Source organism: Oxyura jamaicensis (assembly GCF_011077185.1).
Source record: "Oxyura jamaicensis isolate SHBP4307 breed ruddy duck chromosome 2 unlocalized genomic scaffold, BPBGC_Ojam_1.0 oxy2_random_OJ106667, whole genome shotgun sequence".
Lineage (NCBI taxonomy): Eukaryota > Metazoa > Chordata > Aves > Anseriformes > Anatidae > Oxyura > Oxyura jamaicensis.
The window spans coordinates 1-15,695 of NW_023303616.1; the positions used below are offsets into that span (position 1 = coordinate 1).

At 53.4% G+C, this 15,695-nt stretch overlaps 2 protein-coding genes across 2 annotated transcripts; one reads left to right on the forward strand and one right to left on the reverse strand.

The window, feature by feature from the left end:
* Nucleotides 1-40: 40 nt before the first annotated feature.
* Nucleotides 41-12,143, forward strand: LOC118157081 (ADP-ribosylation factor 1). The gene is made up of 5 exons (XM_035311322.1): nucleotides 41-183; nucleotides 8,155-8,334; nucleotides 8,948-9,058; nucleotides 9,716-9,840; nucleotides 10,541-12,143. The coding sequence occupies exons 2-5, from the start codon at nucleotides 8,187-8,189 to the stop codon at nucleotides 10,700-10,702; spliced, it is 546 nt and encodes a 181-aa protein (XP_035167213.1). The 5' UTR covers nucleotides 41-183; nucleotides 8,155-8,186; the 3' UTR covers nucleotides 10,703-12,143.
* Nucleotides 12,144-14,176: 2,033 nt separating this feature from the next.
* On the reverse strand, nucleotides 14,177-15,690 carry LOC118157082 (multiple myeloma tumor-associated protein 2-like; the record flags this gene model as incomplete). The annotated part of the gene is made up of 5 exons (XM_035311323.1): nucleotides 14,177-14,606; nucleotides 14,688-14,828; nucleotides 15,104-15,183; nucleotides 15,401-15,473; nucleotides 15,569-15,690. Coding segments are annotated over 5 exons (696 nt in total), but the record flags the coding sequence as incomplete, so codon positions are not given.
* Nucleotides 15,691-15,695: the final 5 nt, after the last annotated feature.

Here is a 15,695-nt window from a genome sequence, read left to right on the forward strand (position 1 = left end):
GGGGGGAGGGGGCGTGGCCCCGCCTCTTTTCCCGTCGTGCCCCGCGCGGGGCTGGCACTGACGTGGCCGCGGAGCGCCGCCATCTTGTGTGCCTGGGCGGCGAGCGGCGCAGGGCGGGTGGCTCCGAGCGGCACGGCCCGGGGACAGCGAGCGCAGCGCCCGCGGCAGCGCCGGCCTTCCCCGGTGGGTCCCCGACGGCTTCCCGGCTTCCTTTCCCTTTTATTTTACCCCCTTTCCCGACCGCGGCCGCCGCCCGTCCGGGGGCTGCGGCCTGAGGGGCCTGAGGCGCCTGAGGCCTGGGCATTGAGGGGAGGTGGCGGGGCCACCTCAGGCCGCGCTCCTTTCGTTCCCTCACGGCTTCGTCTGGGGACGGCGGGGCAGCTTCTGGCCGCCCTGCCCTGCTTCCTTCACGGCTCCTGCGCCAGGTTCCGCAGCCAGGCCGCGGAGCTGGGCCTGGGGAGCGGCGGGGCAGGGCCCGGAGCAGCCCCCAGCCATTTGGGGGGGCCCCCTCCCCCCCCTCCTCCTCCCCCTTTTCCTCCTTTTCTTCCTTTTCCTCATTTTTTCTCTCTTTTTCTCTCTGGGGAACCGCCTCGCCGCTCCCCCTACCGGAGGGATTACCCGGGCCCGCCTGCCTGCCCCACGCTCCCGCATTCCGGCCCCGCCCGAAGGAGCTTTGCTTCCCCTTCTTCCTTTTCCTCGGAGGGGCCTCGGAGAGGTGGGGCCGGGGACGGGGAAGTGAATGGATGGATGGATAGAGCTCGGGGGAAGCTCGGCCGAGCGAGGTTGTGCTGTGAGGGGCTGGCTGCTGGGCGTTGGGGTGACGGTAAGGAGTCTGCAGCCTGGAGGAAACTGGTGGACGGCCAGTGCTTGGGTTTGGTGGTCTGGGAGATCGCTCTTCCGTGGTATAGCAGCTCCTAGTGCAAGGATATTATACTCTAAAAATACTATATGGTGCCTCTGTAAGCAGTAAACGTGGTGGTTTGTGCTGATAGCCTCCAGCTGACAAAGGGACAGGCAAGGAACGGGAACCTCTTCATCATTTGCCCCACTACGGTATGACAAAACCCCGGCAGGTCGTAAAACTGCCCAAATGTTGTGTTTGACATTGACCTTGCTGCTGTGCTGCGAGGCTCCTGCCAAAGCAAATTCCACAGGTTGATTAGAGGTGTATCCAGAGGGCTTGTTTGGAAATACGGCTTGGTCAATAACTGAAATGTGAACCGATTATCTCATACTTTGAACTTTGTTTTGCGAGCAGGGAGGCTGACAAACCCCCCTTGCAGCGTATTCCGCTAACCTTATTTTTCAGGCAAAGAAATCGAGTCAGAGTTATTGTTCAAGGTCGCTGGGCGATGTGGTTACTGCTGCTTTTGCTACTGATTTGAAGGCTTCACGTAGGAGAAAAGGAACTCCAGCTGAACTAGAGGATTGCTTCTTGGCTTTTCTTCCTGGATTTTGTAATCAACTTGTCGAAACAAATACGGTTGTGTAGATCCAGAAAGGAAAGGGTTCTTTGAAACAAAGGTTTAAGAGGCTGGTACGATGCTGTGCGTTTCCTATGTTAAAAACTTCTCAGCAGCGCCCGAGAACCCTGTTGGACTGCTTTGTGTGTTGTGGTAATGACGTGGGGTGAAAGGGTGAGGAAACTTGCCTCGCTTGAACCTCTCACACTCCCGTGGTTCGCCGAGTTTACCGACTCCTCCGCTGCGGTAGCGCATCAGGTGTAAAAATGACTCAAGCAGATGTCATCCCTGCTCAGAACAGCCTCTGCTGCTCCAGCAGCTTGTGGCAGACATCGTAGCTGCTGGATTGTGCCTGTGGAGCCTGGAGTAGGGTTACAATGCAAACACCTGGGGGGAAGGCGCTCCCCAGGGGGCTGAGGCACAATTTTGGAGGTTGCTTGCTGGTGAAACGCAACCCAGAGCCGGAAGGGGACAGGGCAGAAGCGCTGCGCCGGTGCTGAGAGGCAGAGCGGGGTAGGGGCTGGATTCGTGTCCTTGTCCAGCTCATTGCGTTGTGCTCATTACATGGGTTGAAAATCAGCTTCAAGCAGCATTCATACATCCCACGGGGCGCAGTTATCAGATAAACCATCAGCTACTGTAACTGGTGAAAGGAGAAGCTCACAACACAAGGCTCCAGCTGAATTTGCAGGGCTGGAGTTTAAAGAAAACCCTTTCTTTTTTAATAATAAAAGACCAGGTTAGAAATAAAAGCTGCTGGGATGTGCCAGGAGGGACTTTCATCCTAGAATTCTCGCAGATTTCAGCGGCCTTCCCAGGAATCAATATTTCCTTGTGGTGGCTGCAGTTGGTGAGCACGAGTTCACTTTTTCCTTCGAAGGAACGGTTCGATTCCTTCTGGAAATCTGTCAAAACTTCTGCTGCTGGTGCTGTAGAGCCTGTATCAGAGCTCGCACCGTCCTCTGCTGTTACTCCCTTGCTGTAACTGATGAGTAAAGAAGTTTATCATCAGCTTCCTACTCCAGCAGCTGTTTTTTCTGTTAATCAGCATATTTTTCTCTCGGCTTGCAAGTAGCCATTTTTGTTTCTTTCTAGCTCATGCAGACGTTGGAGGACCGTGGTGCCGCTTCTGCTGATGTTTCAATTCTAACGAAACACGTCTAAAGCTCTCACGCAGACGCTGATCTCGTTCCCAACCCGCTGTGTGGGCTCTGCTTTGACATTTTCACCCCCAAACCGAACGCCGGTTTCATTACCGGGGCTCTCCTGTGAGTTCTTGCCATTTCCAGTCTAGATGTTGACTTTCTGCCTGGCCGTTAGGAAGGAATAACGGGCTGTTTGCCTTAGCTCCGGAGGTTCTTAAACTTGTGAACGGTTCGGCCCTAAACCCTGCAAAGCTTGTGCGCAAAGAAATGCTTTGTAATGCTCGCTCCCCCAGCAGCACGGCCACAATTTACCGGGAGAAGCGTGAGGTTAGGATCAAATTGGGGTGTCACAAATAAGGTTTTTGGCACCACCTCACTTCCTGAGCGGTCTGCGGGGAGGTGATGGATGCGCTTCATCCAAGACCATGAACGGCGCCTGGCTGTGCCTTCAAGGAAATATTTTTCAGGCCAGATGTGTTTTCTCCTCTGTGTTGGCTTGCATGCTCTTGTGTTGTGTACATCCAAAATAGGTTGCGATTTTGCTGTGCAGCAGAAGTAGCTCGTTCCCCGAGATCAAGGTGAGCGTAAGGTGATGGATCTGGTTTGGTTTGTGACCAGCCCTCCTGGCGTGCTCCGGACTCCTTGTTTTACTCCTCCCGGTCCTTCAGGACCGAGTTCTTGTGCGTAGGAAACGGTCATCGCCCCAGAGGCCACCTTTAGCTGATCAGTTCAAGCCTTTGGAGGCCAAATTCAGCGGTGCCTCTGCGTGACAGCGCAGTTCCAGGCCCTCAGCTTGTGTTGTAGGTGGTGCTGCAGCGTACGTATCCTAAGCTAAGCTGCTCTGAAAGACAAACACCAAATTTGTGCCCCCTGGGGACATCGGTTCCATCTCACGCTTGGCAGAAGCACCCCCGCTATGCGGTGGGGAGAACCTGTGCAGTGCTTGGGGTCCCTTAAACACCCCCCTGGTTTTAACGGGTTTGGCTATGAAGGCATTGAGACGTTTTAGGAATGAAAAGCTCTGGGAAGTTCTCGGGGCTGCCTTTATTCTGGTGATGTTTGAGTTCAGGTAACTCCCTGTTGCTGGAAGAACCCAGCAGGCTCAGTGGCTCCACCTCTATCTTGTGCTCAGTGCCTGGTGACCTGGGAATGGTCTTGAGGAACCCAAACCCAAAGCACCGAAGCCAGATTTCGGCGTGAAGGCCCCGTTAACGGGGCTCACGTTGACACTTGGTCATCTTTCCCTCGGGTCATCACGTGTGGAGGGCCAGCAAACAGCATCTAAAAATAGCTGGATACAACTGGAGGTGAACAGTTGTGTACGGGGCCGCCCCGGCTGTGTACAGACAGGGGCTGATCAGACTGTTTAGCAAAATCTTGAGCAACAGGGAATTTAAATCTGTAAAGAAATGGCTTCAGGTTTAAAGACCCCCAGCTTTACGTAGCTGCCTGTGCACGGGGTTGAGGTGCGAGGTGCTGTGGGCCCAGGTCAATCCTAAACCTCCAGCGGGGGTTTGTTCCTCCTTGGCTCGCTTCTCACGTGATTAAATCGCACGTTGTGTTGTAAGGAACAAGCTGCTGAGTTCATCTGCACTCCTCGTGTGGAACACCAGCACCAGCTGCTCAGCCGGAATTGTAACAAGTTTTCTCACCTCCCCTTTCCGTGTGGCCGTGGTGACGTTTGGTGAATAATATCTTGCTGCTTTTTGCACACCGAGCTTTTAGCATCTTCTGAAATGTGATAAAGCAGGAAAGATGATACGGGCCGGCTGGGTTTTACAGCGGTATTTCTGTGAAGTAACAAATTGAGGCTTGTTTTCCTGTGACTGATGTGATCAGTTTGTGTTAATCCCGGTCTAGGAACGACGGGTTTGGTTATTTTTTTTCTTTCAATGAGAGGTGGAGTTAACGGTTAGCCCAGTGGCAAGAAGCCTCCTCGAAACGGAGACGTTTTGGGGATGGCAAATGGGGGCTGCCTCTGTCAGAGCAGCAGCGTTTCTTGCCACAGGTCCCTCAGCAAACAGAACAAGGTCCAGAAAGAATGGCTATGGCTGGAAAAGCCCCCTGAGATCAGGCCACCCCCCTGGAAACGTCCTCGGGAGGGGAGTTGTAGTGGTTCGCCTTCCGCACCTCCGTGTGCTGGAGAATTGAGCTTGTCTTGCCTCTTCTTCGTTGTGTTCATCAGCTGCGTGGACCAGGGTGCCAAAATGACTGCGTAAAAGCAGCTTTTGTCACGCTGCTGGCAGAGGTTTGAGCGTTATTCTTTCTGCTTTGGAAGCCTTATGTGGTAAGTGTTGGTACGTACGAGTGAGATAAATGTTTCTGTGCTGTCCTTTGCCTAACAAAATAACCTCTGACTTTGTTACCGTGTGTTTAAGGGATGCTACAACCCTGGCATTCGCTCCTTTACTCGCCATTACTCCTGGCTTCTTGAAATTTAACCTGTGTGTGCTCAGAAAACTTCTTTCCAGCGGTGTAGAGCTGCGACTAAGCAGAGTTGTGGCGATGCAGCTGCTCTGGCTCCGTGGGAGAAGCGCTCTGAATAAAACAGCACTGAAAGGCATTAACGTGTGGTTAAGTGCAAACTGCTCCAGGAGATGAAATGTGGCATGATCTTTGGTCTTCAGATGCTCCTCAGAGCTTTTATTCGACCCCCCTGCAATTAATAAAGGCGAATTCAAGCACTTACCACAGGCTGCATCGCTGTAACAGGCACCGGGCTGCCTGCTCCGGCAGCCGCTTGGAGACGTCTTCCAAAGATGTGCTCACAAAGTGTAAGCAGCTCGCGAGCAGTAGGCTTCTCATCACGATTTCAGGCGTTTCATTGGGCTTGCTGAGCCTCTAAATTCAATAATTATTACCAATATTTAAGGAAAAGTGGAAGGTATTTTTGTGTATAGAATCCAGGTAATATTTCGGCAGGTCTTCACCGATGGGAAACATTTGAAGATGCCTGGAAAGTGGCAGGATCGCTCGGTAAACCTACCAGGGTCTTAAATTTCCCCGTATCTTCAGGGTGTGTTTGTTCTCCTGGCCCATCTAACGGGCTGAAATGAAGCAGACTGTGTTGAGAAGCGGCTCGGGCCCGAATGTGGGCTCTGCTGTGGTGCCCACGCTGCAGGATAGTCCGAAAAGCAGAGCCCTGGCGGCTGCAGGTCGGGTTCTGGTGCTGGTGTGGCTGAGGATGTCCTCGAGGAGGAGGAAGGAACTCGAGGGGCTTTTGCTCGTGGTGTGAAGTGACAAATCCTGTCGGGGAGCGTGTCCCAGGAGGGGTGTCGTGTCCGGAGGCAGAGGAAGGAGCAAGGTTCCCTTCCCCGTGGCAGCAGACAAACACGGGCAGAGGATGGTCCTGCTGGTGGGGAGGACGGGCTCCTCCTCTGCCCCAGCAGCATCTGATGGGTGCCAGGTGGGACCCACGGCACCTCGGGGAGCTCTGCACGGGGGCTTCCTGCAATGTTCTGCTGGGGGGCAGAAGCTGGTGGGGCTCGTGCCGTGCGCAGCTCGGGCTGCGGCTTCTCCGAGGGTGGAAAGAGGTGGAGGTAAAGGCCAGGATTTGCTCCTTCCCTGGTGGCTGCTGTTGATCCACGGCATTTAATAACCTCCGATGCTTTTAAGCACGCAGGAAAAAAAAAAATCCATCGCAGGGTTTATGAGGCTGGCTTCCAACACAAGCCCTTAAACTGGTTCTGGTGGGTTACGGAGCTCTGGTAACAGGCGAGGGTTCAGCCCTGGCTATTGCTTTTCAGATAAAGCAGCAGATACAGGCAGCGGGAGCAGAGGAAAGCTTGCAGCCTCCTCCCCCAGCCCAGCGAGAGCTGCCGGGCAGGGAGCTTTGCCGCTGTGCGAGCAGCTTGGATAAACAGGGACTGGAGCAGAGCTGCCTTCCCTGCTTCCTGCTGAACTTTCCTGTTTATATAACTTCCAGAGATTGAAGTGGCAGGTGAATATTCCCCGTGGTGCTTCAGAAATATGGCGGAAATGGTTTAATAGCGAAATTTTACTTCTAAACCTTTCACTTGGTTTTCACCCACAGGCTGCCCTGTCTGGTTTAGAGAGCTTAGTTCTAAAGTTTCAATCCCGCTGAACTTCAGTCACATCAAATAAATGAATCTGTGACTCGAGTTCCTCCAGCAAGGCAGTGTTTGATGTCACTCGGGAACTTTGGAGTGGACTCCGGACCTCGCCGTGAGGCTGCTTTGTGCTCAGGCATGTGACTCCCTTCGTGGCACAGGCTTAGCTTTGGGGTTAAAAATTGTTCCCAGCAAACTTCCTGCGAGGGGCAGAACTGCTCGGGTTGTCCGCAGCGCTGAGCGAGGAAGCCAGCCTCGGGACATCCACAGCACAGGGCTGAACAGGAGAAAAAAAGGCAGGATTTGGGTCTGGAGAGCACTTCTCAGTTCAGTATTGTGTAATTGCCTCACGCAGATCTGCTGTGAGATGCACGTCGGTGAGAATTCTGTTTCAGGCACACGATGAGCGCAGAGTAGCTTCAGGAGCAGGTTCAACGTTCGTGTTGCTCCTTAAATTCTGACTTGGCTTACAGGAAGCCCAGCCCTTGGATGTTGCACGGCTTGGCTCTGTGTGCCTGTGCTGCCCGAAGCTTGGGTTTTCAGTTGGGCTCGGTCTGTTCTCTTCAAGCTTTCTAGACAAAATGGCAAGAGAAGTGTGTAATGTCCCAGCTACATCTGGCTGTAAAGCTTTTGGGCTGGTTTTCTCCCCTTGGGTGAGCAGAGTGACAGCTCTGGGTGGTTTGAACTCAGCGGAGGTAAGGTTTGGGGTGGAGAAGTGGTAAGGGTGGACCCGTCCCGAGGGCTCGCTGGCTGCTGGCAGAGAGAGGCGGTGTCCCACTGTCTAGCCCGGGAGCTCCCAGTGGCATCAGTCGCTTGTGAGCAAGAAAAAGAGTTGGGGTAGGGCGCTCAGACACGTGGTCCAATTTTGGGGTGGTCCTTTGGGATCCCAGGAGCTGGACTCGATGATCCTTGAAAGGTCCCTTCCAACTTGGGACATTCTGAGATCCCAGGTGAAGAAAGAAGCGTCCGTTTCTAAACCTGTCTCTCTTAATGTACTCCGTGTCGGCAGTTCAGTGCCAAAACCCACGAATTTCCTCCGTGAAGGTCGTTGGTGTTACCAAAAGTAATGGTGCTTACATCGTGTTCGCAGGGCATTTCCTCAGGGTTCAGGAGGAAGGAAACTGAGTAGGAGCAAATCCAAGCTGTTCTCTGAGTTTCCTTCTCCAAGGAGGCACAACTAAACAGAGAAGCACGCCCTGAAAACTTCGTGAGAACACCAGGGAATGAACAGCAGTGAGATCCCTGAAAGAACATCTGAAAGCTTTAAAGCTCTCAGAGCCACATCATTTTATGAGGACTAAGTTTTGGCTTACCTGTTGGTCTCCTGGTGGTGCTTCAGTGTGGGGAGCAAACCCTGTGCTCTGGTCGGGGTATCTCTCGGGGTTTGTATGGCCTGGTGCTCTTTCGGTGGCTGACCGCCCTGCTCAGAGCACGCCGTCGGTAACTCACGAGTGACACTGTGGTCTCTTTCTCTAGACTTCACTGGCCAGTGAAAACATATCTCAACCATGGGAAATATTTTTGCAAACCTCTTCAAAGGCCTCTTTGGCAAAAAAGAAATGCGTATCCTCATGGTTGGCCTGGATGCTGCAGGAAAGACTACTATTTTGTACAAACTTAAACTTGGTGAAATAGTAACTACTATTCCTACTATAGGTAAGACTTTTACGTTTATTTAACCGCTCGCTTTGAGGTCTGGGTCCCGTTGTTGGCAGCAGTGCCTTACCCCACTGCCACCCCGATGTAAGGGACTTGGTGCTGCGCCCTGACCGTCAGACACGTGGCGAAAGCCATGCTGTGAACAAATCTCTGCCAAATCTTCTGGCGTGGGAGGGGATTGCGCTGGTTTTATTTTATTTTCCTCCTTTTCCCCTCTCCAGTCCCTCGGGGAATGGCCCTTCATGGGCCTTCTAGGCACACCGTGGCCTCCTCGGGTGGTCGGCTGAGAACTGTGTATCAGAGCCGTGCATTATTTGTTCTCCTCAGAAGCCTGGGGTTGCTTTTTTGACATAGCTTGTTCTGCGTTTTTTAGCTGCTCAGGTAGCAATTCCAGCTGTTAAATTAATTAGCCTAATTGGGGCAGGGGTGGTGGTGAGGGCAGAAGTTCTAGAGAACCCCCAGCCCTCTGTTACAAGGGATGCACTGTGAGACTGGCTGCTTAAAGTAGATCTAAAGTTTAACGTTTTTAGTAACGACACTGAGTGTGACTTGGGAAATAAAACGGCTACACCTATGTTTAACCGAGACTTTGCCACGATTTCTATTTTAGGTTTCAACGTGGAAACGGTAGAATACAAGAACATTAGCTTCACAGTGTGGGATGTAGGCGGCCAGGATAAGATCAGACCGCTCTGGCGCCATTATTTCCAGAACACACAAGGTGAGTCCTGACACCTAAATCACGGCTTTCCAGGATACAAAGTTCTTAGCGTCCGTACTGCAATGATCTTCTCTGCTTCTTGGGGGGGTGGGGAGGACATGTTACAACAGGGTGTGTTTGTGTGCTGTGTGGCTCTTACATTAAGCTCGTGCTCCTTTTAAAAAAAAAAAAAAAGGGTGGAAAGAAATGTGGAAAGCAGTCCTGTCCATCAGAATTCCCAATTTCTGCTTTTCTTCTGTAAGCATCGTAGCTCTCAGCCTGCACTTCAAAGCAGCCTTTGCTGCTTGTCATTTCCTACAAACTTCAACAGCCCCGTGAGCTGAGAGCTTGTCACTTCTTCCACTGCTGCGCCTTTACAGTGTGCATGCTTTAGAGTCCTGTCACGGGATTTCAAGAGTTGCTGCTGACGGGAAAGTATCGAGTGGTTACGTAGCTGAAGCAAACGAGCTCCAAAAACGCAGACGCGACGAGCTGCTCGCTTTCACCAGCCCTCCACAGCAGCAGGCTGTCAGACACGAGATTACAATAACACACACTGTGCTTTTCCAGGTATATTGTTCTGCATCACTCCTTCAAAGCTCAGCTCTGATCTCCAGCAGCAGCTGTCACTTGGCGGTGGTTGTTGTGTGCTTACTCTCCCCATTTGCTTACTCCTAGGTTTGATTTTTGTGGTTGACAGTAATGACAGAGAACGAGTGAACGAGGCCAGAGAAGAGCTCATGAGGATGCTGGCAGAAGATGAGCTTAGAGATGCCGTTTTATTAGTGTTTGCTAACAAACAGGTATGCCCGCGGAAGGTGTCTTTCTGTAAGAAACCCTGAAAGCACGCGACCGATCTGTGAGTGAACTCAGATTTGTGTTTTCGGCGTAATAGATGCGCTCCGTAAGTGCCCGTTCAGCTTTGCTGAAGACAACCAGCCCTTTCCAACTCCTCTCTGCGTATCTGCAGGGCGCCTTCTGTAAGGGAGCTTACAGAGGGAAGAGCGTGCTGCTACGCCGCTTGTGCGGGCTCGGATGTGACGGGTGAGAAAGCCGTGCGAGCCTTTTCTAGGAACAGGAAAGGTGGACTATAAACAGAAGCAGTACTCAGCTGCGTGCTCTGTGATAAAAGCGGAGGTTAAATCGTTACTGCAGTTGCAGAAGACGCTTCCTGAGTGGAAAGCGAATGAACGGGCTGTGAGCAGTCTGGGGGCAGATCAGAAGGGCCCAGTGGCGTGAGCCAAGCATCAGCCGGTTTGCTTCTGTTTTCCGAAGGCAGTATTTGGTGATGCTGCCGGCAGCGCTCTTGATTGGGTGTTCAAACCTCTGAAAACTTTGATATAGGCAAAATAACTTGAATATAAAGTTGTTTTTTCTGAAATCTCAATTGAGAAGCCTTAGCTTTTTTTAAATGGATTTAAAGCTGATGACCAAATTGTTAGGAAGGTGCGCGTTCCTCCTCCGGTGCTAGGAGAGAAAATGACTCTTCTTCCTCCCCCCCAGGACCTGCCGAACGCGATGAATGCAGCGGAAATCACAGACAAACTTGGACTGCATTCCCTTCGTCACAGGAACTGGTATATCCAGGCAACCTGTGCCACTAGCGGAGACGGTCTCTATGAAGGACTGGACTGGTTGTCCAATCAGCTCCGAAACCAGAAATGAAACCATAAACCTTCCTTTTCCCTCTTTTTCCACCCCTCCCTCTTACTTCCTCCTATTCGCCCTTCGCTTTACTCTAATGTGGCAAACTGTGCTACTTTGTGGTATTGAGTGCCGGAAGCTGTTTTCATTTCTTTTTTGTCACAGTATATATTGCATCATGCTGTAAATGTGGCAAATCCAAGCCTGAAAACAGTTAGGTTTCTTATTTAATGTAAATAGTTTTTGTTTCCAATGAGGCAGTTTCTGGTACTCCTATGCAATATTACTCAGCTTTTTTTTTATTGTAAAAAAAATCAACTCACTGTTTAGTCCTTGGAAGGGATTAAGCGGATTACCATAAGGGTTGCCAGTGGTCCTCGTGCAGTAGAGCTGAATACCATCCCGGCTGGGTTGTGAGATCTGTGAGATCCATTTTGGTGGCTGGTTTTTAACTTGCTGTATTTTTATTTAAAATAGTCGAGGAAAAGTAAAAACACTTCAACACACAAAGGTTTGTCGTAGCTTCTGCTGTTCTAGCTCTGAACGCGGTGACTCTCGGTTCTTTTGAACCGGTGAAGCAGCGATTGACACCCGGCTGGCTTCATCTGGTTAAAACACAGGTCGTAACTAACAGATCTCCGGCGCTTTCTGTAGCTCATCCTTACGTGCTCGTATCTGTTCCTGCTCGTTAAAAAGATTTGTCGGACCCGGTTTAGCTGAGCGCGCCGACTCACGCTAAACTTCCGACTTCTGGTTCAGGTGAGATTTACCACTTCCATTGAACTTGAATAATTCCTGGAAGTCACATTTTTAGCCTGTCGTATCTGTCAAAAAGTGTTTTGTACTTTTCTTGTGCGTAAACCACTCCAGAAGGCAAACTTTTCCACAGAAAGCACAGCCTGTACTAGTCCTAAGCTCTATAGTCGGAAAGTCCTGTACTGAAGTAAGAATTGCCATGAAAAACACCAAACATCTGTGTATAGTGTCTAGGGGGAAAACAAAAAAAAAAGCATGAGAGTTAGGAGAGTCATTCCACTCTAGAAGTACTCAATCCCATTTTGGAACAATCCCATATCTGTATATGTGTGAAAACCCTTGGCATCCCTCATACTGCAAGGTTCAGATTTGCCATCAGAAAAAAAAAAAAAAGACCTCTTTACTTTTCTTTTGTATTTTGATAAACACTGAAGAAGCTGGAGCTGTTAAAACTTTAACTTGAGGAACTATCAGAACTGGTTTGTTTAGTGTTGTGGAAACCTTTATTGCTTTCAATACACGATTAGTAATCAACTGTTTTGTATACTCGTTTTCAGTTTTCATTTCGACAAACAAGCACTGTAATTAAAGCTATTAGAATAAAATCTCTTAACTATTTCATGTTTTTTATGCCTTGCTGTTCATTCGATCATCTTGGCAGAATCATAATGAAATACTTGTTGAATAAAAAGTTTCATGAAACTTGCACTGGTATCACGGCGTTTTGTATCCTCTCTGTGCAGCAGCAGGTTTCAGGCTTCGCTGAGGGCTAGGCTGAACCGGGACTGCATCGCAAGTTCCATGAGCATTTAAGGTGATCTCGTATTTGCCAAATAATGCGTTGCTCTAGTTCCTTTTTCTTTTTTCAAGTGAAGGAGTGGGCAGCGGTCCTGCGTGTCCTGGTGTGTGGTGGTCGTCTGCTGCTTCTTGAGGGTATCGATCAAGCTTTTTGAGCAGCCCCGGCACCTCCCACAGTTGCTTGTTCCTTAATAAAAGGCTCTGGGGATGGGGACAAAGTCTGCCTTCTTAAAACCTCTTTCATTTTTCCCTTCCACAGCCTGGTCTGGCTCTGGGGCTGCCCTCCTGCCTTCTCCAGTCAGCTGCAGCCTTGTTGGGGAGGCTCGCCGAGCGCCCCAGGCCCTCTGCCCAGCTCCAGCGGGAGCACAGGTTTATCGCGGGCTCAGCCCCAGCTGCGTTCTCGTTCTCTGCTTGTCTCAGTAGCGAAGTGTAAACAGCGTTAGGCAAACAGCAACGAGGGATTACAAAACTCCGGTAAATCAGGTTATTCCTCCAAAGCCGTTCGTCCCACCTCGGATTTCGAGCTCTGAATCACGGTCCCCACACGCCTCGCTGGGCAGGACGTGTATTTATCGCTGCTCGGGGAGGGACCTGAACCTGAAGGGCCCGACCACAGCAGCTTCTGTGCCTCCACGCAAAGACCCAGGAGGAAGAGGAGGGAACAGATAGGAACGTGCTGATGTTATCGGAGCTGGGGCAGTCAGCCTCTGCTAGGAGGAGGCAGCCCCAAAAGGGTGGGGAAGGGCTGAGGCTCCTCCATCCCCTTCCACCCCAAAGCCCTTTGCACGGGGAAGCCGGAGCGTGGCACCGCAGCTTGGGAGCTGGGCCTCACGCTGGGATTTGTGCAGCCTTTGGGGTTTTAAGTTCCCTTTTCAGCCCCGAGTTCCCGGGGCCGTGTTCCTGTTAACCCTCCCCGGGCAGCGTGGCTGCACTGCGCCATCCCCACCCTGCGTTGGGGTGTGCCCAGGAGGCCCCGCGCACTGCCCGGACCCCAAAAAGCCCAGCAGGGTGACCCCAAACGAGCGATGTCGGGGAGAAAACAGGCTTGGGGCTCGCGTGGATTCCGCAGGGGCAGCCAAGCCGTGGCTCCCTGCTCTCGTGAAGAGAAACGGGGTTTCCTCCCACCCCCGGGGAGCCAACCCCACCCCAAAAAACACCTCAGGGGAATCTGGGGAAGCAAATCCCCGCAGCAGCAGGGTTAAGCAGGCGCTCACAGCAAGGACAGAAGGGCTTTATTGCCACTCGTCGTCCCCCCCCCCCATGCTCAATGCAGCCCTTGTGCACGCGCCGCCGGTCCCACCCCGCACTGGCACCCCGGGAATCGCGGCCGCCGGGATGACGAAGGCCCCGAAACGCTGCCAACAGGCACCGGGTGCGGGGCACAGCACGGCCCTGTGCCGGGCAGGAGAAACGGCAGCGTTCATTAAACAAACGAGGCCCTGGTGAGAGGAGCTCCTTCCCCAGCGACCAGGATTTGTTGGTTTAAAAGCCACGCTCCTCCCACGGCGCATCGAGCACGTGAAGGCCCCTGGTTGTGGGCTGAGGTTTAAAATCCTGGAGGGGAACGCGAACGCGCTTGCTCCCTGCGCAGGGCGAAACGCCCTGGCCCCATCTGGCTCCTCCCCGTCAGCCGAGGGAGGATTTCTGCGTGGGGCTGTTGCCTTTTTACCCAAACCGCCCCTTTCTCAGCCAAAACAAGCCCCCTCCCTCCCTCTTTTCCCGCCTGCTTTGCTGGGAAGGCGATGGCTCGTGCCTGAACCTCCTCAAATTCATGAATTTGGGGTCAGGGTGGGTGTTTCCTCACAGCAGCCTGCTTGGGGCACCTGCTGCCCCCCGAAGATCACCCACGGCATCGGGGTGGGGGAGCTGCTCAGCCTCTGCTTCACCTTTATTTCGCAGCTCTTAAACTTTTTTTAAAAAAAAAAGGTTTCAAGAAAGAAATTCCCCTCCAGCCGCTTCGCCGGCGCTTAGTCCGGGCTGTGCCCAGGCCAGCCCGCGCCAGCCAGACGGCGCCAGCAGAGCTGTGACTTTAATTTAAAGAATAACCTTAAAAAATAGAAAACCTCTGGCATTTCTCCCCGGCGAAGCCCCTCACTCATCCGACTCGGTGTCGTGGCGCTGCCTGGCCCCGCCGCGGGAGCGGGGAGAGCGGCTCCTGCTCCTCTTCCTGCCCTTGTGCCGCGGGGACGGGTGCCGGTGGCCGTCCCCGCTCCGGCTCCGTGCCCTCCTGCGAGCCGGGCGGCGCGAGGGGCTCCTGCCCGAGCCTTCCTCGCTGCTGGAGGAGGAGGAGGAGGAGGAGGAGTCCGTGGTGTCGTGGCGGTGCCGGTGCCGGGACGCCTCGGGGCGATCCTGGGTTTTCCTGCGGTGGTGCCTGGGGGGACAGGGGGAAGGTCAGAGCCGGGGGACACAGCGGGGACATCCCCGGCCCCACCGCGTCCCCTCCCGCCGTTACCTCTCATCCCGGTCCGGAGAGGAGGCTGAGGAGGACGGGGAGGCCGCCCGCTTGTGATGCTTGTCCTTCTTCTTCTCCTTCTTGTGTTTTTTCTTTTTCTTTTTCTTCTTCTCCTTTTTGGCTTTCTTGCCGCTCTCCGTCCTGTGGGGTCGGGGTGAAATCGGGCAGCACTGGTGGGTCCCTGGGGGGGGGGGCCCCCCCCCCCCCCCCCCCCCCCCGGCCGTGTCCCTCCGGCCCCTTCCTCTGCCAAAAACTCGTCCCCAACCCTCCCTCCAGGCACTGCCCCCGCGGGTCTCCCTGGTAAAGGAGCCGCCTGCAGGGCAAGAGGGCTTTTGGGGGTGAAGCAGAGGTTTTGGGGGTGGATTCCCAGAGGTTTGGGGATCCTTGGGTGGCACTGGGACGTCCCCCGCCCTCACCGCTTCTCCTCCTTCTCCTCCTCCTTGTCCTGCTTCCTCTTGGAGCCGGACGCCTCGGGACTGCCGGGGACCTTCTGGTGCTGGTGGGTGGAGAGAGAAAAACGCGGAGCGAGTCCAGGGGCTTGCCCCAAGCTCTGAATTACACAAAACAGGCGCTTTCTCCCTTTCAAAGGGGGAAATTCTCTTTGGGAGCAAGTTGAAACGCCCGCAGTTGTCGCTTCCGACCTACAACCCCGCGTTTCTTCCGAGCCCTGCAAGGAGAATGCGGGAAACGCTCGCGGGTGGGCCCCGCCGTACCGTGAAGACGGAGAGCCCCAGCTTGGCCGCCTCCTTGTCCTCCTTGGAGAGCATCACCCGGCCGGCGCTGCCGCTGGGGACAGAAACGGGGCAAACGATGATGAAAAAAAATAAGATAATAATAAAATCCAATCAAAGCGCCCTGAAACCCGGCGCCTCGCTGCCCACCTGGAGCTGCCCAAGCCCACCACCCGGTCCACGTCCTTCTCGGCTCGCTCCGCGCCGTCCCGCTTGCACACCTCGGCCAGGTCCTGCGGGGGAGAGCACTGAGTCGTGTGTGTGCCCCCCCCCCCCC